The sequence below is a fragment of the Aethalodelphis obliquidens genome, unplaced genomic scaffold, assembly GCF_003676395.1.
Source record: "Aethalodelphis obliquidens isolate GAN/ISIS:26980383/991018 unplaced genomic scaffold, ASM367639v1 scaffold11, whole genome shotgun sequence".
Classification (NCBI taxonomy): Eukaryota; Metazoa; Chordata; class Mammalia; order Artiodactyla; family Delphinidae; genus Aethalodelphis; species Aethalodelphis obliquidens.
In genome coordinates this window covers 19,475,249-19,502,435 of record NW_020837955.1, presented here as the reverse complement: position 1 = coordinate 19,502,435, position 27,187 = coordinate 19,475,249, and the positions used below count along the sequence as shown (strand labels likewise).

Below are 27,187 nucleotides of genomic sequence, written 5' to 3'. Positions count from 1 at the left end.
GGCTACTCTTCGTTGCAGTGCACGGGCTTCTCATCACGGTGGCTTCTCTCGTTGTGGAGCACGGGCTCTAGGCATGTGGGCTTCAGTAGTTGCGGCACGCAGGCTAAATGTTGTGGCTCATGGGCTCAGCTGCTCCACGCCATGTGGGATCTTCCCGGCCCAGGGATTGAACCTGTGTCCCCTGAATTGGCAGATGGATTCTCAATCACTGCGCCACCAGGGAAGCCCTATTATTTAGCCTTGTTGGACTGTTTTCCTTTGTGTCTGTATTTTCTCACTTCTCTGATTAAACTTATTCTTTGGCTAAAGGTTTTTTTTTTGTTTTCACAGACAAAAGGCAGGCAGAGGACATGAGGGGGAAGGACCATAGGGTCCTGCTCCATTTCATTTGTATTTATCTTCTTAAAGGATAGCACTTTTTCATATTATTTTTTTACTTTAAATTTATTATTTATTTATTTATTTACTTATTTATTTATTTGGCTGTGCCATGCAGTTTGTAGGATCTTAATTCCCCAACCAGAGATTGAACCTGGGCCCTCAGCAGTGAGAGTGTGGAGTTCTAACCACTGGACTGACAGGGAATTCCCTTCATATTGTATGTTGCCTTTTAAATATGTCTTGGGGAGTGTCGCATATTGGTACATCTAGAGCTTCTGCATCTTCTTGAATAGCTGTATACTATTTCATTATCTTAGTTGCAGCATGCAGGATCTCTGTTGCAGCATGTTTAGTTGCAGCATGTGGGATCTTTAGTTGTGGCATGCAGACTCTTAGCTGCAGCATGTGAACTCTTAGTTCCATCATGCATGTGGGATCTAGTTCCCTGACCAGGGATCAAACCTGGGCCCCCTGCATTGGGAGCACAGAGACTTAACCACTGAACCGCTAGGGAAGTCCCAATTTTCCAATATTAATGACAGAACCAAACTACAGATCCAGGAAGCTCAGAAAACACCACATAGGATAAATACCCAAAATCCTGTACCTGGGCATATCATATTCAAACCACAGAAAACCAAAGTCTTGAAAGAAGCCACAGTGGGGTGCAGGGAGACCTTACACATACAGGAAAAAGATAAGAAATATGTTGAACTCTTCAGAAACCATGCAAGCAAGAGGTGCGTAGAGTGAACTATTTTAAGTGCTAAAAGAAAAAAACCATCAGGAATTCCCTGGCGGTTCAGTGGTTAGGACTCAGCGCTTTCACTGCTGGGCCCAGGTTAGACCCCTTGTCGGGGAACTAAGATCCCACAAGCCACACAGCACTGCCAAAAAACAAAAAACTATCAATCTAGAATTCTGTATCCAGCAAAATTATCTTTAGAAGTGAAGGAGAAATAAAGACTTTCCCAGACAAAAACTGAGGGAATGTGTTGCCAGTAGACCTGTCTTACAAGAAACATTATAAAATGTTCTTCAGAGAGAAGAAAAATGATATAGGTCAGAAACTTGCACCTATGTAACAAAAAAGAAGAGCGTTAGAGAAGGTATAAATGAAGATAAAATCTTTCATTTTATTGATCTATTAGTTAATTGTTCAAATAATAGCACAATGTATTGGGAGATTATAGCTTATAGATAAGTGAAATGAATGACAACAATGTTATAAGGGACAGGAAGGAGGGATTCATAATACTTTTATAAGATACCTGCACTATTCATGAAGTGGTATAGTGTATTTGAAAATGAACTTAGATTTGTTGTAAATATATATTTCAAACTCTAGGGAAACCACTAAATATTTTTTAAGTATAATTAATATGCTAAGAGAAGAGAGAAAATGGAATTATATAAAATGCTTGTTTAAAACTAGAGAAGAGGGCTTCCCTGGTGGCGCAGTGGTTGAGAGTCCGCCTGCCAATGCAGGGGACACGGGTGCGTGCCCTGGTCCGGGAAGAGCCCACATGCTGCGGAGCGGCTAGGCCCGTGAGCCATGGCCGCTGAGCCTGTGCGTCCAGAGCCTGTGCTCTGCAACGGGAGAGGCCACAACAGTGAGAGGCCTGTGTACCGCAAAAACAAAACAAAACAAAACAAAAAACACTGCATATTGTACAATGCCATAAAAATGAAATTCTAGAAAAAGCAAAACTAGAGTAGCGAAAAGCACGTCAGTGGTTTCACAGAGCTAGATTTTAGGTGAGGAGATTGATTACAATGGAGAAAGAGGGGACTTTTTAGGGTGATGGAAACATTTTATATCTTAATTGTGGTGATGGTTACATGACTATATACAATTGCCAAACTTATTAAACTGTACTGTTAAAATGGATGAATCTTATTTTATGAAAATTATACCAAATTTCTAAATTGGGGGGAACCTAATCCCCAGAATTCCCCCCTAATCTAAAAATAGGAGAGAAATCTTTTTTTTTTTTTTAAAAAAGGAAGAATTAGGCAACTCAGTAAGAACTGATTTGAAAAGCTCTCCAAAATACATTGTTATGGCTAGTATTTGTACAAGGAAAAAATGGCCGAGTCTGTGACTGTAATTGCATAGAATATCCTTGAAGTTTAACGAAAGAATTGGTATAAGGGCTGTCTGTGGGGAGGGGAACTGGGTGGTTGGGATAAGTGGTGGGCCTTTTTACTTTTTTGGAATTTTTTCTGGGTGCACATAATATCTAGGTAAGAAATAAACAACTAAAGTAAAATAAAACAGTTATAAAAATAAACTGAATTCAGACTCAGAATTTTAAAAAGAGAGAAATGTGACCATTTTTAACAGTCAAATTTGGTAAAGTGGGTTGTACCAGTTATATGAACATACTGCTATGTTAATAATAATATAATAATAACAACAACAACACTTACTGAGTTGTGTCATGTGCCAGGAATTGTTAAGAACTTAATAACAACTTGAGACATACAGAAGTTAAGTAATGTCTCTAAGTTCATACAGCTAGCTGGAAGACGTAATGATAAATGTCTAAAGGATGCCTGGATCCTTACAGCATAGAAGGGAGTAAGATGAAGCACAGTGCTTCTCGTGGGAGTAAAGTAAGTGTGACAAAAAAAGAAAGTTTACAGTACTGGCCACTCAAGAGGCCCTGGTCTGAGAGGCTGGGCTGATACATCTAGCAGGCCCCAGAGGACACGTCCAGGGGCCGAAGACCTAAGGATCATGTCGTGGAAGTTACGCCCCAATCAGAGTTCTCTATATTGAGTCAAAGGGAACTACTCCAGGCAGGAGTTTCCAGTCTGACTCAGGAAAACCTGAAGTATGCAAATAACACCTTGATCTCAGATGCTCTGCAATCTAGCAGGGATGTAAGTTTGATGTGTACCTTTCAGCATTTGGAAGAGCCAGGGTAGCAGAGCAGCATTCAGGGAAAAGAGAGAAAGTGGGGGGAAAACTGGGAGGTATAAGTGAGGTAGGGTCTGTGATGGAGTAATCGCCCCCATTTTATCCTGTATATGGCTTCAGGATGGAATAGGCACAGGACAGCTACTGGGTATAACAGGGTTTTTCTTCATGAACCCTGAGAATATCTCCCTGAATATCTCCACAATCTGTTGTCCTCCTTTATCTCCAGACCATCTGGTTGGGAAGCTGAGCTATTTCAAGCCAGTGTCTGGTTTTTGACACTTCACCCAATTGACTAGACCTTTTCCTGGAATCGTTTCCAGGAATCTCTATTTCCACTGCTTCCTTGGGAGACCCACACTTTACTGATTCCTCTGTGGAAACCAACCAATTCCCTCTAATTTCTCTCCTGCATATCTGAGGACTTGGAGAAGAGTCAATTCTGTCCCCAAGGCAAGGAGATAAGGGGATAGATGGATTAGTGCATCGAGTAGCTGGCTCCAACCATTTTGCAACTTGAGGCTATAGCTGGACTACAGTTAGTTAGTATGCACCTGTGTTTTTTTCTAGACTGTACGTCCTTTCTCCTCCAATTTATGAGAACTTTTCTAAGAGCCAGGATCCATGTCTGTCACACCATCCAATCCATCAAAACCGCAAGGCTCTACCTCCAAATATATCCATTGCTCTCTCTACTACACCCACCCTGATCAGGAAGGCAGGAAACTGATAGCAACTCAAATTGCTAAAATTAACCTTTTTTTTTTTAAAGGTTAAACTGCTCAAATTTCCATGAGCTCTTTACAGTAACCCCATTTCTTTTTCTTTCTTATTTTTTTTTTTTGGCTATGCCATGCAGCTTGTGGGATCTTAGTTCTCCGACCAGGGATCAAACCCATGACCCCTGCAGTGGAAGTGCGGATTCCTAACCACTGGACTGCCAGGGAATTCTAGGAAAGTTTAATAAAGGAACTATTAAACTAATAAACTGGTATAGGGAAATACAAGTGCACTAGTGGTGGCCACTATAGGCCTAGAAGGAATGAGGGAGGGGGGCCATTACTAGAATACAGAGACAGAGAGAGCTTTGTGGAGAGGGCTGCCTGGCAGGAACTGTGGCCTTTCATCAAGGGATATAGGTGCCCACAGCAACCCTGCAGATGGGGAACCAGGAGAGTACCCTGATCTCATTCTCCCCTCACCCTCTGATCTCTTACCAGTCCTCCACGTTGGCAGTGCTCCACACTGGCCAAGTTTAATCAGAAATCAGAGGGTCTAGCAGCTGGTTAAACGGTCAACACAGGTCGGCTTCCTGGAGCACAGAGCAGGGTAGAGAATGATAGAGTGGACCTGGAAAGGTAAACAGAACATCATCTTTAACCTGGATTCTTGCAGTAATCTTAACCTATAGTCTGATTTCTTCACAGCTGCCAAAGCAGTCTTTTTTTAAAAAATTGTGGTGAAATATATATACATCACAAAATTTGCCATTTTAACCGTTTTTAAGTGTACAATTCAGTGGCATTAGTTATATTTACAATGTTCTGCAACCATCACCACTATTTCCAAAACTTTTTCATAACCCCAAACAGAAACTCTATCCGTTAAGCAATGATTTTCTATTACTTGCACTTCATGCTCCTGATAACCTGCAATCTACTTTCCAACTCTGTGAACTGGCCTATCCTAGATATTTAATATAAATGGAATCATACAATATTTGTCTATTTATATCTGGCTCCTTTCACATAGCATAATCTTCACAAGGTTCATCCATGTGGTAGTATGTATCAGAACTTCATTCCTTTGTATGGCTTATTAATATTTCATTGTATGCATATACCACATTTTGTTTGTCCATTCATCATTGATGCACACTTTGGTTGTTTCTACCTTTTGGCTATTGCGAATAATGCCGCAATGAACATTATCATACAAGTATTTGTTTGAGTCTCTATTTTCAATTATTTGGGGTTTTATACATAAGAGTGAATTTTCTGGGTCATATGGTAATTCTATGTTTAATTTTTTGAAGAACCCCACAACACAGTCTCTTAAAAATATAAACTGATGTTGTTAGTCCCCTCCCTAAAATGCTATATTGCTTTCCAATTTCAAAACTTATTGTAAAGTTACAGTAATCAAGACAGTGTAGTACTGGCATAAGGGTAGACATAGATTAATGAAGTAGAACTGACAGCCAGACATAAACCCATATATTTATGGGCAACTGATTTCAGACAAGAGCCCAAAGACAATTCAATGGGAAAAGAATAGTCTTTTCAATAAATAGTGCTCGGACATCTGGACATCGACATGCAAAGAATGAAATTGGACCCCTTACTTACATACACACAGAAAATTAACTCAAAATGGATCATAGGCCTAAATGGAAAAGCTAAAAGCATAAAACTCTTAAAAAAAAAAAAAAGGAGTAAATCTTTGAGACCAAGGGTTAGGTAAAAGCTTCTTAGATATGACACCAAAAGCATAAGCAACCAAACTAAAAATAGATTAAACTTCATCAAACTAAAAGCTTCTGGACTTCCCTGGTGATGCAGGGAAGAATCCACCTGCCAATGCAGGGGACACGGGTTCGAACCCTGGTCCGGGAAGATCCCACGTGTCGTGGAACAACAAAGCGCATGCGCCACAACTACTGAGCCTGCGCTCTAGAGCCCACGTGCCACAACTACTGAATCCCGTGGGCCTAGAGCCCGTGCTCTGCAACAAGAGAAGCCACTGCGATGAGAAGCCCGCACACTGCAACAAAGAGTAGCCCCCGCTCGCCGCAACTAGAGAAAGCCTGTGTGCAGCAACGAAGACCCAACGCAGCCAAAAGTACATAAATAAATAAATTTATTAAAAAAAAAAAAAAGACTCAGGATGTTCCTTGACACTACAGATCCCCCCTTCACCAGAACACACAGGCTCTCTGAGAGGCTGTCAGAAAGTGGTCAGGTTTCCTGACCACCACAAGTCCATGAAGTCTAGAAACACCAGCAAAGAGACATTATACCATCAGGAATTCTTCCACTGGAAAATAATAAATACTATCATCTATGTTTCCAGACTTTGTGGACATCCTGTATACAGACTAGGACCACTGTCCTGAACAAAATCCAGTTCTGCTCTACTGTCCAGCCCACTCCAGCAGATTCCAGCAATTTATCTTTCAAGGTTTCCAGTGATTCTGACTTTTTCAGAAACCCTCAGGCTATCTGGCAGCTCACATTTGAATTCTAAAGATGGGCCAGGTTCCAGTTCTCGCCTTACATGACTCCTAGGCCTCTGCATAACTCATGTTTCAGCGCCTACCAACATCACAGGACCCTTTAAAAAGCTCTATAGTACACTGAGTTATTTGTAGTGAGGTGGATGGACCTAGAGTCTATCATACAGAGTGAAGTAAGTCAGAAAGAGAAAAACAAATACCGTATGCTAACACATATATATGGACTCTAATTTAAAAAATGGTTCTGATGAACCTAGGGACAGGACAGGAATAAAGACACAGACTTAGAGAACTGACTTGAGGACATGGGGAGGGGGAAGGGTAAAGTGGGACGAAGTGAGAGAGTAACATTGACATATATACACTACCAAATGTAAAATAGCTAGCTAGTGGGAAGCAGCTGCATAGCATGGGGAGATCTGCTCGGTGCTTTGCAACCACCTAGAGGGGTGGGATAGGGAGGGTGGGAGGGAGACACAAGAGGGAGGGGATATGGGGATACGCGTATGCATATAGCTGATTCACTTTGTTATACAGCAGAAATTAACACAACATTGTAAAGCAATTATACTCCAATAAAGATGTTAAAAAAAATAACCATCTTATGAATGGATAAAGATGTGGCACATATATAAAATGGCATATTACTTAGCCATAAAAAGGAATGAAATCGAGTTATTTGCAGTGAGGTGGATGGACCCAGAGTCTGTTATACAGAGTGAGATCAACTCGATGCTTTGTTATGACCTAGAGGGGTGGGATAGGGAGGGTGGGAGGGAGACGTAAGAGGGAGGGAACATGGAGATATATGTATACATATAGCTGATTCACTTTGTTGTACAGCAGAAACTAACATAACATTGTAAAGCAATTACACTCCAATAAAGATGTGAAAGAAAAACAATGAAATAACCATCTTAAATGTGTAGGTACCCAATAACATAGCTTCAAAATACATGAAGAAAAAGCTAACAGAACATAAAGGAAAAATAGACAAGTCCACCATCATAGTTGTTTCAATTTTCCTCTCTCAGTAATTGAACAAATAGAAAAATCAACAAAGATGTAGAAGATTTGAGCAACACTATCAATCAATTTGCCCTAGCTGACATTTATAGAACATTCCACCAGCAACAGCAAAATACATATTCTTTTCAAAAGCATGTGGAAGAGTCACCAAGAGAGACCATTTGCTGGGCCATGAAACAATCTCTATAAATAAAGGATTGAAAAATCAATATCAGGTCAACTATAGACCTAAACAAGGAAAACAAATAATAAAGCCTTTAGAATATAATATAGAATATCTTTATTATCTCAGGATAAGGAAAATTTTCTTAACACACGAAAGTACTAATTTTGAAAGGAAATATTAATAAATATGTTATATGAGTCAGAAATCCAATAGGAAACAGATGACACACTCAAATTAAAATGGTCTGAGAGGGACTTCCCTGGTGGCACAGTGGTTGGAGAGTCTGCCTGCCAGTGCAGGGGACACGGGTTCGATCCCTGGTCCAGGAGGATCCCACATGCCGTGGAGCAACTAAACCGGTGCACCACAGCTGCTGAGGCCCGTGCGCCCGGAGCCGGTGCTCCGCAACGGGAGAAGCTACCGCAATGAGAGGCCCGCGCACCACAACACGTAGTGGCCCCCGCTCGCCGCAACTTGAGGGGGCCCGCGCACTGCAACAAAGACCCAACACAGCCAAAAATAAATAAATAGATTAAAAAATAAAATTAAAAATAAAATAAAATACAGTGGTCTGAAACAATCTACAAGGATGTTACCATCACTTGGGCAAAAGCAATGAGAGTAAGGAGCAGGTTCAGAATCCCCAAGGGAAAGTTTATATAGGAGACTGTTATTTTTTTTTTTTTTTTGGCCGTGCTGCATGGCATGTGGGAACTTACCCCAACCAGGGATTGAACCTGTGCTCCCTGCAGTGGGAGCACGGAGTCTTACCACTAACCACTGGACTACCAGGGAAGTCCCGAGGAGACTGTCTTGAGGGGAGCAGTGACTTTTGATTTGAGAACACAGCAGTTTGGGGCTAGGAAAAATAAATACCTACTCTCGTTCTCCACCTTCTTCTGATTTCCTGCAGGGGCACCCCATTGGCCAAAACCCAATCAGGAGCCAAAAAGCAGCGAGCCAATGATGCAATTCCTAGAGGTCAACCTCCCTAGGCAAAGAGCCAGTGGAGAAAGGTGGATAGTGTATATGGAGAGACAAATGCAAGATATCTGGCATATCTGACTAAATAAAAAGTAAGCTCTCTTTCATCAAAAAAAAAATACAATAAAGTAAGGCAAGACAGAACTGAAGAAAATATCTATACAGCATAAAACCAACAAAGGAACTGTATCCAAAATATATAAAAAACTCCCACAAATCAATAAGAGAAAAACAGAAAACCCAACAGAAGAATGGATGAAAGACTTAAGTAGACACCTTCAGAAAAGGAACTCCAAACAGTCACTAAATATATGAAAAGGTGTTCAACCTCATTAGTAGTCAGGGAAATTCAAATTAAAACCACAATAAGATATCATCCCACACCCAGAAGACTGGAGAAAATTTTGATTTGACGTGACTTACCTAGTGCTGGAGAGACTATGGAACAAAAGGAACTCTCTTGAGCTGCTGATGGGAATGTAAATTAGTAAATACCTTTGGAAAATTGGCATTACATGGAAGATTGAAGATGCACTTACCCTATAACCAGCACTTTCCCTTCTAGGTTTAAATTCAGGGAACTCTTGCACATGTACACCAATAGATACAAGAGTGTTCACAGCAGCATCACAACTTGAATGCCTGTTAATAAGTGAATTAGTAAAGAAATGGAAGTATACAGTGAACTACAACACATCAGAGAAATAAGCAAGTCGTAGGAGAATAGATACAGTGTGGTACAATTTATATAAAGTTTAAAAACGAGACTATATATTCCTTAGGGATATATATATATATATATATATATATATATATATATATATATATAAAAAAGGCCCCTCTGTGCCAGGCATTAACCCTTTATTTGTTGGATTATGGAACAGTTCAAGGGAGGTGGTGTGTGTGTCTTAGAAAGAGGTCAAGGATTTGGAAATGAGAGGAGATATTCAGAGGGTACAGGCCAGCAACTATTTCCCAACCAGTATTAATATATTTCAATATTTTAACAATTGGTACTTATTAATGTTAATACTGGCTTAACATTCGGCCTTAACATACATACAAAGAGGGAATTTAACTGTGCTGGCAACATTCTGCTTATTAGGCTGAGAGATGGGTATGCAATTTTTCAATAAATTATTCTTTATACCTTTTTACATTTCTTAAATATTAACTAATACATTTTAATTTCACTTAAAATATATGTCACAGTTTACAGTAGTAAAAATAAGACGCTTTGCACGGCTTGCGGGATCTCATTTCCCCGACCAGGGACTGAACCTGGGCCATGGCAGTGAAAACCCAGAATTCTAACCACTGGCAACTAGGGAACTCCCAAGACACAGTTTAAAATTTAAGAATGTTATTAATTGCATCATGTTAGTGAGGAGTTATGTGCTTTGTACTCGTTCATCAAGTTGAGATCTAGCTTGAAAACAGAATTTGAGCTCCAGTTTAAGTTAGTTTTTTTTTTTAAGCACTTTATTTCTTCCTAATCACAAAAATTCTAACTCACAAGAATAAGGCATCTGGAAAGACAGCAAGCGTTGAGTGGCTGTCAGATGATTCTCTCTGGTTAAATTAGACTCAGAAATTATAGACTAATTTATCAACGATGAAAGACTACTTTGGGACTTCCCTGGTGGCGCAGTGGTTAAGAATCCGCCTGCCAATGAAGGAGACACGGGTTCGAGCCCTGGTCTGGGAAGATCCCACATGCTGTGGAGCAACTAAGCCCATGAGCCATAACTACTGAGCCTATGCTCCAGAGTCTGCGAGCCACAACTACTGAGCCCGTGTGCCACAACTACGGAAGCCGGCACACCTAGAGCCCATGCTCCGCAACAAGAGAAGCCACTGCAATGAGAAGTCTGCACACCGCAATGAAGAGTAGCCTTCGCTTGCCGCAACTAGAGAAAGCCAGTGCACAGCAACGAAGACCCAACACAGCCAAAGATAAATAAATAAATAAATAATTTTTTTTTTTTTAAAAAAAGGAAAGACTACTTTGAGTTCCTTAGTATGTTGATGAGCATATCCTAAATTCTCAGGTTGAATATTTCAGTTTGAGAGATGAAAAACGAATAATTGGAAGAGTGTTTTTTTATGTTCTGGTACAGCATTTGACTATAGTTTTTAAATCTCCCAAAAAGAAAAGGTCATCAATTTCTTATCCTTGAGTGAAGCAAATCATCAAGTGCTAGGAAAGTGTCAATCTCGTGGCAATAGAGACCTAATCACCAATTTGATCTTCTTAAGCATCTTGACATATTAGCCAGTACTTTTATAGTTCCAATATTTATTTATTGTTTTGCGATACGCGGGTCTCTCACTGTTGTGGCCTCTCCCGTTGCGGAGCACAGGCTCCAGGCGTGCAGGCTCAGCGGCCATGGCTCACGGGCCCAGCCGCTCTGCAGCATGTGGGATCCTCCCGGACCGGGGCACGAACCCGTGTCCCCTACATTGGCAGGCGGACTCTCAACCACTGTGCCACGAGGGAAGCCCCCAACATTTTTTAAAATTGAAGAATAGTTGATTTACAATGCTGGGTTTAATTTATGCTGTACAGCAAACTGACTCAGTTATACATATATATATTCTTTTTCATTCTGGTTTATCACAGGCTATTGAATATAGTTCCCTGTGCTATACAGTACAAAGTTGTTGTTTATCCATCCTGTATATACTAGTTTGCATCTGCTAATCCCAAGCTCCCAATCCTTCCCTCCCCTACCCGCTCTCCCCCTTGGCAACAAGTCTGTTCTCTATGTCTGTGAGTCTGTTTCTGTTTCATAGATATGTTCATGTTGTGTTTTAGATTCCACATATAAGTGATATCATATGGTATTTTTCTTTCTGACTTACTTCGCTTAGTATGATCATCTCTAGGTCCACCCATGTTGCTGAAAATAGCATTGTTTCATCCTTTTATATGGCTGAGTAGTATTCCACTGTATATATACACCACATCTTTATCCATTCATCTATTGATGGACACTTAGGTTGCTTCCATGTCTTGGCTATTGTAAATAGTGCTATGAACACTGGGGCACATTGTATCTTTTTTTTGCCACATGCACACAGCATGTGGGATCTTAGTTCCCTGACCAGGGATCGAACCTGCATCCCCTGCAACGGAAGTGTGGAGTCTTAACCACTGCACCCCCAAGGGAAGTCCTGTTTTTGAATTAGAATTTTCTCTGCATATATGCCCAGGAATGGGATTGCTGGATCACATGGTAACTCTATTTTTAGTTTTTTAAGGAACCTCCCTACTGTTTTCCATAGTGGCTGTACCAATTTACATTCCCACCAATCGTGTATGAGGGTTCCATTTTCTCCACACCCTCTCCAGCATTTATTATTTGTACGAGAGTCACTTAATGCCTTACTCTTCCTCACTGCTCCCCTACCTCCACCCCACCAACCAAGTTCTAGTTTTTTTCCTAAATATTTCTCAAATCTATCCACCTCTCTCCATCTTCTCTATCTTGGCACCACTTTAATTCAGGTCACCAAAATGATCTCTCTCCTGGCCTACTGCAGTAGCCTAACTGGTCTCAAAATATCCGCTCCAAATCCCTTCAGTCTATTCTCATGCTAACCACATTTGGCTTTTCAGCATGCAAATCTGTCACCAGCCTTTAACACATTCGGTGATACTGATGGAATGTTTAATGTTAGTTGATTACTGTCTGTATTGGTAATTCTTTTATATATTTGAAATTTTCCCTAATAAAAAAAAATGATACCCACACATACACTCACTGTTATGGACTGAATGTTTGTGTTCCTCTGCCCCCCAGAATTTATATGTTGAAGCCCTAACTCCCAACATGATGGTAACAGTAAGCAGGGCCTTTGGGAGGTAATTAGGTTTAGATGAGGTAATGAGGGTACAGCCCCAAGATAGGATTAGTGTCCTGTAAAAAAGAGACCAGAGGGGGGCTTCCCTGGTGGCGCAGTGGTTGAGAGTCCGCCTGCCGATGCAGGGGACACTGGTTCGTGCCCCAGTCTGGGAAGATCCCACATGCCGCGGAGCGGCTGGGCCCGTGAGCCGTAGCCGCTGAGCCTGCGCGTCGAGCCTGTGCTCCGCAACGGGAGAGGCCACAACAGTGAGAGGCCCGCGTACCACAAAAAAAAAAAAAGAGAGAGACCAGAGAGCTTACTCTGTCTCTCCCTGCCATGTGAGGACATAGCAAGAAGCCTTCTGAAAGCCAGGAAGAGAGTTCTCACCAGGAACCAAACAGGCCTGCATCTTGATCTTGGACTTCCCAGTCTCAAGAACTATGAGAAACACATTTCTGTTGTTTAAGGCACCCAGGCTATGGTATTTTGCTATGGTAGCCCCAGATGACTAAGACACGCACACACTCTTCAACAGCTTCCCACTGCCTTCAGAATAAAACACGCCTTACAAGGCTCTACATGCCCCGGTCCCTGCCTCCCTCTCAAGCCTCATCTTATACTGCTCTCCTCCTTCCTCTGCCTTTCAGCTGCACAGACCCCTTCTGGGGTCTCCATCATGTTCCCTCTCACCAAAAGGCCTTTGCACATGCTGTGTCTTCTCACTGAAAAAAACACACAGCCCTGCTCATCTTGCACCACTGAGACAGGCTGGGACCTGGGACCCTTTACTGGAGTGCTTGCACCTAGACAAGCAACAGAATACCAAGAAACTATAAGGGACTATGAACAATAAGATACTAAAAGACGACAAACCAACTGCCACTTCTGAGGAGCCAGGAGCAAAAGCAGGGTACTCTGCATGATCCCAGCACCGCCAAGCCGGTGGGCAGACCACCTAAGCCACTCCTTCAGCCTAACCCACCCATCCACCCCCACCCTCACACCACTTAAGGAACAAGCCCACCCTCCTCGGAGAGCGAGCAAGGGAACCCGTTACTTGTTTTCCCTCCTTTGTGCTACAGCGTGGGTCCCAATAAAGCCTTGCCTGAATACCTCGTATGGTCTCTTATCAACTTCTATTGATTAAAGAGTCCAAGGACCCAAGTCAGTAACATCAACACCTTCACCTAATTAACTCTCACCTTCAAGTCTGGGCTGAAACATCACTTCCTCAGTGAAGACATCTATTACCACAGTGACCCTATGTCCTGACTTGCCTGGGAAAGTCTCAATCCACACCTGTTCCTCTCAGCCTAATTATCAATCTCTCTCCCTTCATTCTCAAAAACATCCCAGTTTAGGGACTTCCCTGGCTGTCCAGTGGTTAAGACTTCGCCTTCCAATGCAGGGGGTGCAGGTTCGATCCCTGATCAGGGAGCTAAGATCCCACATGCCTCGAGGCCATAAAACCAAAACATAAAACAGAAGCAATATTGTAACAAACTCAGTAAAGACTTTAAAAATGGTCCACATCAAAAAAAAAAAATCTTTAAAAAAAAAAAAAAAGCATCCCAGTTTAGATGATAAATTACATGGCTACCCAGTCCGTGAGGAAGTCTCACCACTATGTGGGCTACTTTCCCCTGTCACATGTGCTCACAGCTCTTCGTACCTTGCCCTCATTGTACTGAAGTTTATATTTATACATTTACTTGTGTGGATTAATATCTTTGCCCCTCATTAGACTGGGTAAACTTTGGTTGCTGGGACTGTGTCTGGTTTTTTGTTCATTCATGATTTTGTTAACATCTCTCACAAATTACGTGCCTGGTATATAGTAAGCACTCATATTTACTGAATGGATAAATTTCTGTGTCTGACAGGCTAATTTATTGAAATACTCTGTACCCTACCTACCCTCCAATACACTTAGAAGATGGAAGCCTGGCATATGTTCTCCTCAATCTTGCTGGGAGAGGAGGGGAGAGAGAGGAGAGCGCACCAGGGCCTCTGAGCTCCCAGGCATAGGAAGGACACAGGTCTGCAGTTTCCATAAGCAGTGGGACCTGTGGCTGGCCCCCCTTATGGGAGCTCCAGTGCCCTGTTGGACCTGAGGGGAAAGTTGGGAGTTCCACATGAACATCAGGGTTCCTCTATGAGCCATGTTGCCTGTTGCTGGTTTTCAGGTAACAGATGACCTCTCATAGATGACAGACTCTCCTCTCCACTCTCCAGAACCAAGGGTCCTCAAACTAGGACCTACGTCTTATTCATCTCTGTATCCAAAAGCTCACAGCAGGTGCTCCGAATTTGTTGAATGTTAAGTGGGGTAACACAATGCCAAGCTTCAACTATAGAGTCCAGCTCCCTGCAGTGTGCAAGGGCCCCACCTACTGGCCTCTTCAGTAATTGCAGACAGCTTAAGCCAGCTTTGCATGAGGCAGGGGGATAAGAACTCAGTTGTCAGTAGGGGCTTTGCTTTCCCTGCAGCTGTATTTAGTGCCAGGAGCACTGCATTGGACTAGCAATCCCCTAACACACTCAGGAGAACAAAATAAAGTATTAACTCCTCACTTGGGTACAAAAGGCCATTGCTACTGAATCCTCAGACAGTATTAACCTGCCCCTACTTACCACACATCCTCCACCTGATCCATCCTAAAGGCTCTCTTCTCCCACTGGGAACATTTCTTCTTCCTTTCATGGTATGTGCCTTCTTCCCCCCTGGCAGCTGCTACTCTCCTCAGAATCCTGGGCCAAGGTCAGTCTTTTGTTGCTGTCCCCTTGGGGGTGCTACTCTGACCCTTGGTGACAGGACTCAGCATGGTGTACAGAACTGTTCCCATCTCTGACTTCCCCTATTAGACACTGAGCTCTCAGGGAGTTCTATGGCTGGTACATAGTAGGCATTCAAACACTCTTAGTATTTCAGAGCCCCCAAATACTAAGGTTGAGACACCATGATCTAGTTAATATCCACCTAACAGGATTGGGTAGTAGTGAGGATATAACCTGTGAAACATAAAGCCACAAAAGGATATTGGAAAGTCTCCTGCTTTGTGTCCATATGAGGTACACTGCAGATGGGCATGAGCCATCATGTGTGTGATTCACTTAACGTGTGGATTTCAGCAACACTGCCAGAACCCATCAGCATAGGTAGGAATTCAGGTCCCTGAAACTAAACAATGAAATGGATAAATTAAATGTGGTATATACATACAATGGAATATCACGCAGCCTTGAAAAAGGAGATCCTGCCACATGTTACAACATGAGTAAACCTTGAGGGCATTATGCTAAGTGAAATAAGCCAGTCACAGAAGGACAAATGCAGTCTGATTCCACTCATGAAATATCTAAAGTAGTCAAAATCATAGCAATCTGTTGCACAACAATGTCAGTGCTAACACTAATGAACTATACACTTAAAAGTGGTTAAGATGGCAACTTTAATGTGTTTTTTTACCACAATTTTAAAAAACTGAGCATTTTCATTTACCCAAGTGGCAAAGATAAACTTGTTTAAGTGTTGGCAAGAGGGCAAGCAAAGAGGTACTTTCATAAAGTGTTGTTGGAACTACAAGTTGGTACAATGGTTTTGGAGAGCAATGATGAACAAACGTTAAATGTACACATCCTCTGACCCAACAATCACTCTTAGACTATTTCCTATAAAAATACCCACACAAATACTCAGTCTCACATATAAAATATCCACTATGGCACTATTTAAAATAACAAAACACTTAAACAACCTGAACAGCTACCAATAAGGTACTACTTAAAATAATTTATGCTACTTCCATACAATGGGGTCATTAAAAATGAGCTCCAAAGTTATGAAACCCTGCATATAGCAAGCTACTCCATATGTGTGAGGAGAAAGGGGAGAGGATGCATGTAGTAGTACACACAGTGAAACTCTCTGGAAAGAGACAAAAGAATCAAGTCCCAGAAAACGGGGATAAAACGGAAATTTAATTTTTACTTTATACTATTAGATTTAACAAGTACATTTGAAAATGAAAGTATAAGGGGAGGAAAGAAAAATTACCAACTCATTTCTTTTCAAATGCTCTTAGATTAGTGGTTTTCAGCTCTGGTTGCTCTTTAGAATCACCTAGGAGCTTTAAAAAATCTTAACTCCCAGAATCCACCAGAGAGCACCAGGATCTGACTCAACCGATCAGCAGATGGGTCCCTGGGTATCAGTGTTTTTAAAAGATCCCCAGATAATTCTAATTTTCAGCCAGTGTTGTGAAATCACTGATTTAGGCCAGGGTTTTGCAAACTGTAAAACGCCAGATAGTAAACATTATATCCTTTGTGGTCACATAAAGTCTGTCACTTTTTTTTTTTTAAACCCTTTAAAAAATGTAAAAGCATTCTTAGCTCCTGAGCAACACAAAAACAAGCCATGGACTGGATCTGGCCCATGGGCCACTTTGCCAATTCCCCAAGTTAGACTACGCACAGGCTGGTCTATGGCCTGGACAAGGCACCATGAGACAAGGTATCATGAGATAAGGAATAGTCAAGAAGGCTCCACACTGAACCCACAAGTCTGGGCCCCAGCCCTCCAACTAGCAACCAAGTTGTTCTGTTTTGAGTGGAGGTGGGAGAGCTTTGGACTCACATTAATAAAACTCCCAAGATACATTATAAACCAGCCAGCTTATTACTTTTTAGTAAGATGTAGAACTTTTACCATGCAGACTGAATACGTATGTCAGCGTGAAGAGCACATTTTCTTCCTAGAGGCAGTGACACAGAAAACCAGGTTATCTGTGGAACCCAAACAAGGGGAAGCTATCCTTAAGTTACAACTCATCCATAAAGCTAGGGCACACTTTCCCAACACAGGGACAGACCAGCCCCAGAGAACTTGGAGAACTCGTCGACTTTCCTCCCTATCTTACTCTGGCTGAGCACTGCCAACAGTCATCTCCTACAGCTTTATGATCAGCCTGCTTGGCCTAAGAGTCGTATCTCTGCTCACTGTTTTTTACTGTTATCTCCACTGTTACTGAGAATCAAGGTTCTGAAGGGGGCACATCAGTTGCTCCCGTGCACCAACTACAAGACACAATAATCCTGTTAGGATGCTCTCCCAACACCAGTCTAACTCAAGTATTACCAGATAAAATGCTTTGTAATGATTCTTCTCATCCTCCATTTACAGGTTACCTATAAATTCACTTGAATAATGTAACCTAATTCCTACTGAGGATTAAGGTTTTTAATTATAGGTTTTCTTCTTTCACTTTCTTGATCAGTGATTCCCAACCATGTAGGAGTTAATGAAACCAAGAAACTAATTTTGTGTCACCACTGCTACCAAGACAGAAATACCAAGTGATATGTGCTTTTCAGATTAAATTAACGCTATTTTGTTCTCTAAAATGTAAAAAAATAAGATGTAGCCCTCAATTTAGTATTCGACACTCTTAAAGGTCAAGCCAATCAAAAATTGTCTTTGAACAATAAAAAAGTTTATGCTTTCAAATTAAAAAACACATATCGCAAACATTATGTAATAATAAAATTATAGCAAACGAAATATTCAGACTGACCCCACGGCATTCACACCACACCAGAATTTTGCCTGAAACAAAACAGTAAATTTTATCCGCCAAAGTAGGTAAGTCCATGCTGGCTGAAAACTTCAGTCCTAGACCCCACGAATGAGGTACATAGTTCATGCTTAACAGATAAATACATTAACCAGTCTTAGCCACCCCTCACCAGGGCCCTGAGGGGTAGAAAGGATGAAATGTGGACACAAGCACTCCCATAGACAGAATTCTCCAATTATAAAAATTCATAATGTGACCTTTACCACATCTTCGAAGATAGCTGAGATTTTAATCTGTGAACCCACCTCTGAAAACCACAACAAAAATCAATAAGAAATAATCTAATGTAAAATATACAAATTTCTCAGTATGAGAACTTCCACAAAACAGGGAGAATGACAACTAAAACAATTTTTCTTATAAAAGAACACTCCCCTTACCTTGTCCTTGCTACCCAACACTCAAAAACAAATCTGTACAAAACCACAAACACAGAAAAGGACCTTAGAGGATGTTACGACGCAAAGCCTTCAGACCTAATCTAAACTGCTCTCCTCACTGAGACCCTCCCCCGATAGAGCTGAGGGTTCCCAGGTCCACTGGGGAAAGTGAGTAGTCTCAGATCATCACCCCTGCTGTGCTACAGATGGTCCACGGTCACTCGCTGTCAAACTTAACAGAATTGACTTGGACAGAGATGGAGCCTCCTCGGTAACTGCCCCGCTTCTTCTTGGTTTTCTCATGCCGGAAGGATTTGCCTTTGGTGAACTTCAGAACTTGATTGGCTCGCTCCCCCCAGTCTCCGGTTGCACCCCGCTGGTAAGTAGAGACAGGTGGTTAGCACACAGAAGGACAACGCCAGGGCCCTGTCAGTTTCTTCTCCCTGCTCCAGGCAACCCGAACCCAGAGAACCTCCTACTAACCAGAACCAAAAGCTACCCTCTCTCACCCCACCCCCTCAAGAATGGTGAAGACCCTCTCTCTCCTCACCTTGGCGTCAAAGGAATTGTCTGCCACTCGAGCATCCACCTCAATCTCCTCCTCCCTGATCCTTCGGAATGGGGAGGATGCCCTTCGTTCTCCCTGAAGAAGAATGAAGCAGGAAATTCAGGATGGAGTGGGCTTCTGGTCAGGAAGGCCCTCCGGAGCTACACCCACAGCACGTATGCCAGGCCAGGCAAAGGGCTGTCAAGGTGCTTTGCAATTTTTCTTTCTACTCTAAACGCTGGCTCCTGAGAGGAAAATAAAGCAACTTACTTTCTTCCTTTTAGGAAACGTGTTGGGGGTCTGGGGCTTTATCTTCTTGGCTAGAGGAGTCTCTGCCTCCTTAGCAGCCTCATTCTGCTTCCGCTTCTTTCCTGAACCTACAAAACAAAAGGCCAGACTCAGGAGACCAGTTTCCTGTCCCTCCTCCCAGGGTCCCACACTGAGGGCCTCCAACTAACTGGAAGCCAGTCATGGGCCTCGGCTCCCTATCCCACCCCCAAGAGTAGAGCCCATCCTGATCTGGGGGACAAACCCAGGAGGCAGGTTCTTTGGATACAGACCTGGCTTAGCAACTGCCACTGCTGCCTTTTTCTTGCCCCGCTCCTCCTCGTTGCTGTCCTTGTCTGCTTTTCCATTCTGGGCAGTCAGTGCAGAGGTGCCATTGGCCTTGGCGGTTTGTGGTCTTGGAGTGCCCTTGGCCTTGGGCTTCTCCTCTTCCTCCTGCTCACTGGAGTCCTCAGAGGAAGAAGTGCTGCTGCTCTCGGCCTTTGCTTTCTTCACAGAGGCTGGTTTGGAAGGGGCTACAGTTCCCCCTGCCTTCTGTGGCTTCTTTTTGGCTGGGGGTTTAGGCGTCTTCTCGTCCTCGTCTTCCTCGCTACTGGAGCTGTCTGAATCAGAGCTGCTGTCCCCACCACCCTGAGAGGCCTGCCTGGCAGGCAAAGACGGAGCTGCTTTGGCCATCACCTTGGACTTAGGGGTGGCTACAGTCTTCTTCGTCTTCTCCTCCTCACTAGCACTGCTCTCCTCCTCGCTGGAGGAGCTATCAGCCTTTCTGGTCAGAGGCTTCTGGCCAGTGGCTGCAGGCTGCTTGGGAGTTGTAGCTGGCTTAACCACAGACTGCTTGGGAGTGGCAGCTGGCTTACCTGAGGAATTCTTGGTGGTACTGGCTGGCTTAGCAGGAGCTTCATCAGAACTGTCGGAGTCTAGACAGAGAGGATGGAGTGAGTATCTCCCCACATCAGACTGAGGGGAGCCCTTGGAGCTCCCACTGCCCTGAGGGCCTCCTATGCCTTACCTGAGCTGTCTGAAGAGCTCTCTGCTGCCTTCTTTGCTGGAGCTGGTTTAGTAGTTGCTTTGGAGATGACTGCCTTAGCTGGGGGTCTCTTTTCTTCCTCAGAACTTGAATCTGGAGAGAACCTATGGCATTAGGCTGGGTCCAGAGTCCCAATCCAACCAGGGGCAACGAAAAGAAGGATGCAGGGAGTTCCCTGGTGGCCTAGTGGTCAGGATTCCAGGCTTTCAGCGCTGTGGTCCGGGTTCAATCCCTGGCGAGGGAACTGAGATCCCAAAAGCCGCGCGGCACAGCCAAAAAAAAAAAAGCAGAAGGGACAGAACCATTTCCCTCCCTACTCCTCATACGCTCCCCAGACCCACTCACCACAGGTGATGACTCACCAGACTCGTCGCTGCTGTCCTCACTGCTCTCCACAGGCTGCTGCTTCTCTGCAGCTTTCTTGGGAGCCTGAATTCCCAGGGACTTCTTGGGTGGGGGAACAGAAGGCGGGGGAACTGAACTATAGGGACCTGTTTAAAAGGGACAGTGTGGTGGTTTTAAAATATATACACAAATTCTTTGATACTGTTTCCTTCTAGAAATGGAGCTTAATTCCCTATCCCTTGAGGGTGGGCTAGGATTAGTGACTCATTTCTAACAAATAGACTACGGCAGAGATGATGGCATGCCATTTCTGAGTCTAGGTTATAAAAAGCAACATGGCTTTCTCCTTTCTCTGGGAGAAGCTGGCTGACACATGCCAAGGTCCACGTGGTGACTGCAGAGGTCCTCCTGCCATTGGGCCCTGGTCACAGACGTCCAGCTTGACTCCCCGTGTCCAGTCACCTGGTTTTTTCTTCATGGGTTTTTTCTTCTGCTCTTCCTCCTCCTCCTCCTCACTGGAGGAGTCCTCACTGCTGGAACTCTTTTGGGCAGGAGTGGCAGCTGCTTTCACTGGGGCCTTGGCCACAGCTTGCTTTTTAGGTACAGTCTGCATCACACAGAGAAAATCAATTACCACAGGAAAATACTGACCCAACCAATCCTGCCATGCAATGGAGACCCCCCAATTACCAACGTCCCCAGTCCCTTCTTTCCTGCTAGATATTAAGGTCCATACCTTCTTAGATACGGCTGCTGCTTTCCCCTCCTCTGAGTCATCATCACTGCTGCTGCTGCTACTGCTGCTGCTGCTGTTACTACCAGCTGCTTTGCCATTGACTACTTTAGGTGCTGGACGAGCTGGTATACCTAAGAAAAAAGAAATAATGTAAGCGAGTACAAAGACATCTTTCGGATCCACCATGGGCAGTGGTGCCGCCGCCAAGATGCAGATTTTCAGGAAAACCCTGACAGGGAAGACCATCACTCTCAAGGTTGAACCTTCAGATACAATAGAAAATGTAAAGGCCAAGATCCAAGATAAAGAAGGAATCCCTCCTGACCAGCAAAGACTGATCTTTGCTGGCAAGCAACTAGAGGATGGCCATACTTTGTCTGACTACAACGTTCAAAAGGAGTCCAAAGGCTTCCCTGGTGGCACACTGATTAAGAATCACCTGCCAATGCAGGGGACACGGGTTCGAGCTCTGGTCCGGGAAGATCCCACATGCTGCAGAGCAACTAAGCCCGTGTGCCACAACTATGTGCCCGCTCACCTAGAGCCCATGCTCTGCAACAAGAGAAGCCACTGCAATGAGAAGCCCGCACACCACAACGAAGAGTAGCCCCCGCTCGCTGCAACTAGAGAAAGCCCGTACGCAGCAACGGAGACCCAACTCAACGAAAAAAAAACTAAATAAATTAAAAAAAAAAAAAAAAGAGTCCATTCTTCATCTGTGTGGAGACTTCGTGGTGGTGCTAAGAAAAGGAAGAAGTCTTACACCGCTCCCAAGAAGAACAAGCATAAGAGAAAGAAGGCTAAGCTGGCTGTCCTGAAATACTGTAAGGTGGATGAAAATGGCAAAATCAGTCGCCTGCGTCAGGAGTGCCCTTCAGATGAATGCGGTGCTGTAGTTTCCACGGCCAGCCACTTTGACAGACACTATTGTGGCAAATGTTGTCTGTTCTATTGTTTCAAGAAACCAAAAGATAAGTAATCGTATACTGGTTAATAAAAGACAAGAACTAATGAACAACAATAAAAAAGGAGTATCAAAACATTAAAAGGCCATAAAAACCTCCTTCCTATTAGCACAGAACTTGGGAGTCTGTCAATTCTCTTGCCTCTGGAGGAAGCATGAAGGAGAATGCTGTGGTTTACTACATCAAAGGATGAATTTCTTGCCCAATTTCAGGAATAAACCTGTCTTCCAAAAAATGATATGATGCAAATTATTTGAATATGCCCTCTGAAGTCTTTAAAACATGTTTTCCCTCACTGCAGACTATTTCTGTAGTTACTAGTCCCTAACAATAAAACTTTTTACTTACCAGGAAAATGTTTCTTTTTTAAAAAAAATGACACCAGTCAATACTTCTAGTTCAACATCCAGTGCCATTTCACTCCTGTGCTGAATTAAGGAATTTTCACATCAGTCCCCAGGGCAACCTGGTCCCCAGTCCAGCCTCCTAGGAACATAAACAATACCTGGTTTGGCTAGGGCTTTAGCCTGAGCTTTAGCTGCCACGGGTGTTGTCTTTGGTTTCTGGTTCTTTGGCACCTCATCTTCTGAGCTTGAGTCAGAATCAGAATCAGAGCTCTTGGCCTTCTTAGGAGGAGCTTTGACTGTCTTGGCTTGGGGCTTAACTCCCTTCTGTGAGAAAACACACAACCAGGAGAATCAGCAAGAGTTTCAGGGCACCCAAAGGACATCCTAAGGTAGAAAAGCTTCCTAGGTGCCCCCTTTTTTAGGCCTTGTCGCTGCCACTCCCTGTCTAGAGTTCCCTGTACCTGTCCATAAAACATATTCTCTTACTCTTGGAGTCCCTGACAGTATCCCAGAGAAACCCAATACTGCCAGGCAAGCAGAACGGGTTGAATTTCCTCTAGATTCAGGGCTCAACTTCAACCTCACATAATCCTTCCCAAACCTCATACTTCTACAACCTCCCTGAAAAACCATGTAATCACCTGTTGTATACCTAACACCATCAAGCTAAAAACCAAGATTTTAGTTTCTTCTTTCCAATCCCTTAGCAATCCCTTTCCTTCTCAAAGTTGCAAACCTGGACAGGCTTTTTCTTTTTGTCCTCCTCCTCATCATCACTGGATTCTTCACTGCTGCTGCTGCTCTCTGATGCCTTGACTGCAGCCTTTCCAGGATGCTGAAGCAGACTGGCCCGCTTGGCAGGTACAGCTGAACAAAAGTACAGGTCCCAGTAAGAACCAGAAATTTAGCACAGACAGCCTCCAAATCCTTTTCCTGGAACCACAACTCCCTGCTGGGTCTTACCAGCTTTCTTTGCGGGAGGCCCTTGGGTTTTTTCCTCCTCACTGCTGTCCTCACTGCTGTCACTGGATGAAGTCTTCTTCTTAGCCTTCTTAGTCACTGGTCCATTTGCCTGTAACTTCCGCTTTGGGGCCTTGGTGGACCTGTTGGGGTAGATTAGGCTAACTCCTGGGGAATCAGGACCTTCCCAAACCAAAGAACACAGTCCAGCCTACTTGGGGGGAGAAAACAGCCACACTAGCACAGAGGATACTTACTTGAGCCAGAAACTATAGATGTCCAAGAGGGAAGAGGCATTGGCATCCTGCTGGGTCTGTAAGAGAAAAAAGAGCAGAGTAAGAAATTTTTAATTTGATATAAATGTTACATCTCTGTAAGACTTCTCCTACTTGCATAAATTAGGAGAAAAATATTCTATTTACGTATTTCCCAGTTTTTGGTATCAAAAACTTGGGCTATCCCTGTAGTCTCTGGCACCATCTATCTATTCCCCCACCTGTCAATCCTGTTTATCAAAGCCTTTAAAAACATACATTCCCTTTACTCTAGCAGTGTACTATCTAAGAATTTATCCTTACCCATGAAACAAACATCTACACAGGAGGATGATTGCGGCAACGTGGTTTATAATTCCAAATCACTGGAAACCATCCTCCAAGAGAAGACTAGTAAAAATCTATGTTACGTATTCAGTACATAATTGCATTCAGCTATTACACTGATATAGATTATAAGTTAGTAACCAAAAAGTGGCAAGGCGTTACAGTATATACAAAAATACTGGCTCAAAGTTAGATGAGTAGATGTGAAACTCACCTCTGCCAATTATTAATGTGTGACCCCGAGCAAATCACTTAATCTGGGACTTCCCTGGTGGCGCAGTGGTTAAGAATCCACCTGCCAATGCATGGGACATGGGTTCGAGCCCTGGTCCAGGAAGATCCCACATGCCACGGAGCAACTAAACCCATGTGCCACAACTACTGAACCTGTGCTCTAGAGCCCTCAAGCCACAACTACTGAGCCTGCATGCTACCACAACTACTGAAGCCCGTGCACCTAGAGCCCGTGCTGCACAAGAGAAGCCACCGCAATGAGAAGCCTGTGCACCGCAACGAAGACCCAATGCAGCCAAAAATAAATAAATGAATAAAAATTAAAAGAAAAATAAGTCATTTAATCTTTCTGAGACTGTTTCCTTCCCTGTAAGATAGATGACACTACACATCTTATTAACTTGTTGAGAAGATAAAATAATGCATATAAGGGGCTTAGCATCTGGAAATAGCATCTTGCCCTTAGTAAACCCTCCAGAGATTAGTTTTTGTCACATAAAAAAGATTTCTGATTCTGAAAGGCCCAATTCCATCCAGTCCACTCTCTGCAGCCTCCCTAACAGTCAAAACAGTTCCAATATGAAAGCAGCTGTATCAGATCACATGGCAGGCTGCCCCAGCTTAAGGCAGCCCTTTCTGAGGCCGATCTGACTCTCAACTTACATAGCCTGATTCTACCACAAAGAACAAGCCTACCTTCTTAGTCAAAGACTAAGACCACTAAGGACTACCATACCACTCCACTCTACCCTCAAGGTGTTTTCTCATGCAGTCATGTCTTTCCTTGAGATGTAGATTCCAAACCTTTCACATTCCTGGTCATCTTCCTTTCACTTGTTTTTTGGAACATCCTAAGGTACAATAACTAAGATAACAGCTTTCACTCACTGATGCTTCCTGAGCACCAGGCATCGGTACTGCCACTTTGTATATGTACATATCATGTTACTCACAAAAATCCTATAAAGTGGATGATGACATCCCCATAGAAGTAGAAACAGATTCAGGGACGTTAAGCAAGCTGCCTGGATTATACATTTCAAAAATGGCAGAGGCTGTTCCCAAACCTAGACTTGTCTGATGCCATAAGTCAAAGATTCAAGCCAACAGCTATGCCTGCTTTGTAGAGAGAACTATGATGCTCAATCCTGCTTCAGTAAAACGAAAAGCAGAACCCTGCCTCTACTCGTTCATTTTCTTCTTTAATAACAAAAATCCCAGCCTTCATTATTTCTAAAGCAATTTTACTTATCTTTTGAGTCCCGGGTAAATTCGATTGAGAGTTAAGGTCAAGTCACGCTCGGCATCAGCCAACATAAAGCCCAAAGAAAGAACCAGGAGCCTCCAATGCCTCCGGTGGGGCACGACGCTGCCGCCTCGCCGCACTCCGCCAGCCACGTGACCTAGGCCACGAGGTTCCCACGCGGCCACCGCCGCCCCACTCACCAGAAAAAAGCAACAAAGCTCAGCGCCATATAGTCAGACATCGTGGAAGAGACGCTGAGACTCCAGGCTTTCCGGCCACCGCCGAGTGCTCGGCACAAAGGCCTGGCAGACACTGGGCTGGCGAACCCCACAGACCTCCCTACCTGCAAACCTAAGCATGTCAGGGCCCGGAGCCCTGTGGTCATCCCACCCCAGCCCACGAATCATGCCCGGGACTCACAGCGCCTGTTGCCTTGGCGAACTTGTTGGCCACGTCCGAGAGCTGGTTATCGCGCAGAAAGCCGAGCACGAGGGGATACAGGTCGCTGGGAACCACGCGGCGTAAGCCGGCGTCCGCCATCCTCTCGGCAATACGCGTCACTACCGTTGCCGACGCACGCGACTCAGGAACCCGGAAGAGGAGGGGTAGGGGCGGACCCGCGTGACGCCATCGTGCCGCGCAGGGCACGGCGGAAGGGGCGGGCGCACTCCGCAGAGCAGCCCCGCCCACACCTCGGAGACAGGGTAAAGACGAAATCTACTAACGCTTTCCGGTCCCGCGAGTGTCGCCATCTTGGTAAGGGTGGAGCCCGCCGGTCTGCTTTGTGAAGGCGGAACCCTGACGTCAGGGGCCACGCCCTCAGCCACGGCGGGAAAACTTCGGATTTCCCGCGCCCTGCCTTTTTGATGGAGCCACCTTTTCTCAGTGCTGCGGTTACCCGCGCCCCTGGCATCTGGATGCCAGAGTAATGAGTGGGCCGGGGGGCCCGAGCTGACCTTGAATTCCTCTAAACTTGGTCACATGATCTCCCAACCTACCCTATTCGCGCTGCCCGTGGACTCCCACTCTTCATCTTCACTGCCTCCAACACCCTGGGAGGCCCTTTCTCAAGATACCACCCCAACCTCTGCATTCCCATCTCTATTACAGCGGACACTTCAGATTATCTGTGGTAGTGGTGAGGCGCTGACCTTCAAAACTGCCCCTACCTCAATCATGACTTGCCCATGAGACAACCCTTTCCTCTTACATAACACAGCCTTAGGTCAGCTCCATGAAGGGAAAAAGGGGTTGTGCACCAAACCTGAGTGACAGCAGCAATCTCTTCAAACCTATAATCCTGA

At 44.0% G+C, this 27,187-nt stretch overlaps 2 protein-coding genes across 3 annotated transcripts; one reads left to right on the top strand and one right to left on the bottom strand.

The window, feature by feature from the left end:
* Positions 1–1,307: 1,307 nt before the first annotated feature.
* NOLC1 (nucleolar and coiled-body phosphoprotein 1) lies at positions 1,308–26,478 on the bottom strand. 2 transcript variants are annotated; one of them, XR_003433900.1, is made up of 15 exons: positions 26,304–26,448; positions 24,059–24,114; positions 23,805–23,944; positions 23,578–23,708; positions 23,000–23,165; positions 21,530–21,660; positions 21,256–21,400; positions 20,811–20,939; positions 20,431–20,541; positions 19,697–20,338; positions 19,407–19,513; positions 19,140–19,232; positions 18,780–18,965; positions 4,525–4,657; positions 1,308–1,458 (listed from the first exon to the last, which is right to left on the bottom strand). XR_003433900.1 is itself a non-coding variant. In XM_027112397.1 (13 exons), the coding sequence occupies exons 1-13, from the start codon at positions 26,421–26,423 to the stop codon at positions 18,807–18,809; spliced, it is 2,130 nt and encodes a 709-aa protein (XP_026968198.1). In that variant the 5' UTR covers positions 26,424–26,478; the 3' UTR covers positions 16,006–18,806. The 2 variants fall into 2 exon arrangements, 1 of the variants encoding a protein (XP_026968198.1); XM_027112397.1 differs by lacking the exons at positions 1,308–1,458; positions 4,525–4,657 and having other exon boundaries at positions 16,006–18,965; positions 26,304–26,478.
* On the top strand, positions 21,667–22,538 carry LOC113623344 (ubiquitin-40S ribosomal protein S27a-like). Its single transcript, XM_027112398.1, has 2 exons — positions 21,667–21,936; positions 22,234–22,538. The coding sequence occupies exons 1-2, from the start codon at positions 21,714–21,716 to the stop codon at positions 22,506–22,508; spliced, it is 498 nt and encodes a 165-aa protein (XP_026968199.1). The 5' UTR covers positions 21,667–21,713; the 3' UTR covers positions 22,509–22,538.
* Positions 26,479–27,187: the final 709 nt, after the last annotated feature.

What these genes read in the sequence shown, in the direction of transcription:
- LOC113623344 (XM_027112398.1), top strand. Translation starts at nt 21,714, where the DNA reads ATGGGCAGTGGTGCCGCCGCCAAGATGCAGATTTTCAGGAAAACCCTG. An exon ending in CGTTCAAAAGGAGTCCAAAG is followed by an intron (nt 21,937 to 22,233) that starts GCTTCCCTGGTG and finishes AAAAAAAAAGAG; the next exon opens with TCCATTCTTCATCTGTGTGG.
- NOLC1 (XM_027112397.1), bottom strand. Translation starts at nt 26,423, where the DNA reads ATGGCGGACGCCGGCTTACGCCGCGTGGTTCCCAGCGACCTGTATCCC. An exon ending in ACCCATGAAGAAAAAACCAG is followed by an intron (nt 20,940 to 21,255) that starts GTGACTGGACAC and finishes CCTTTTAAACAG; the next exon opens with GTCCCTATAGTTCAGTTCCC. An exon ending in AGTGGCAGTTGCTAAGCCAG is followed by an intron (nt 19,514 to 19,696) that starts GTCTGTATCCAA and finishes TTTGTTTTGTAG; the next exon opens with GTTCAGGAAAGAAGCGGAAG.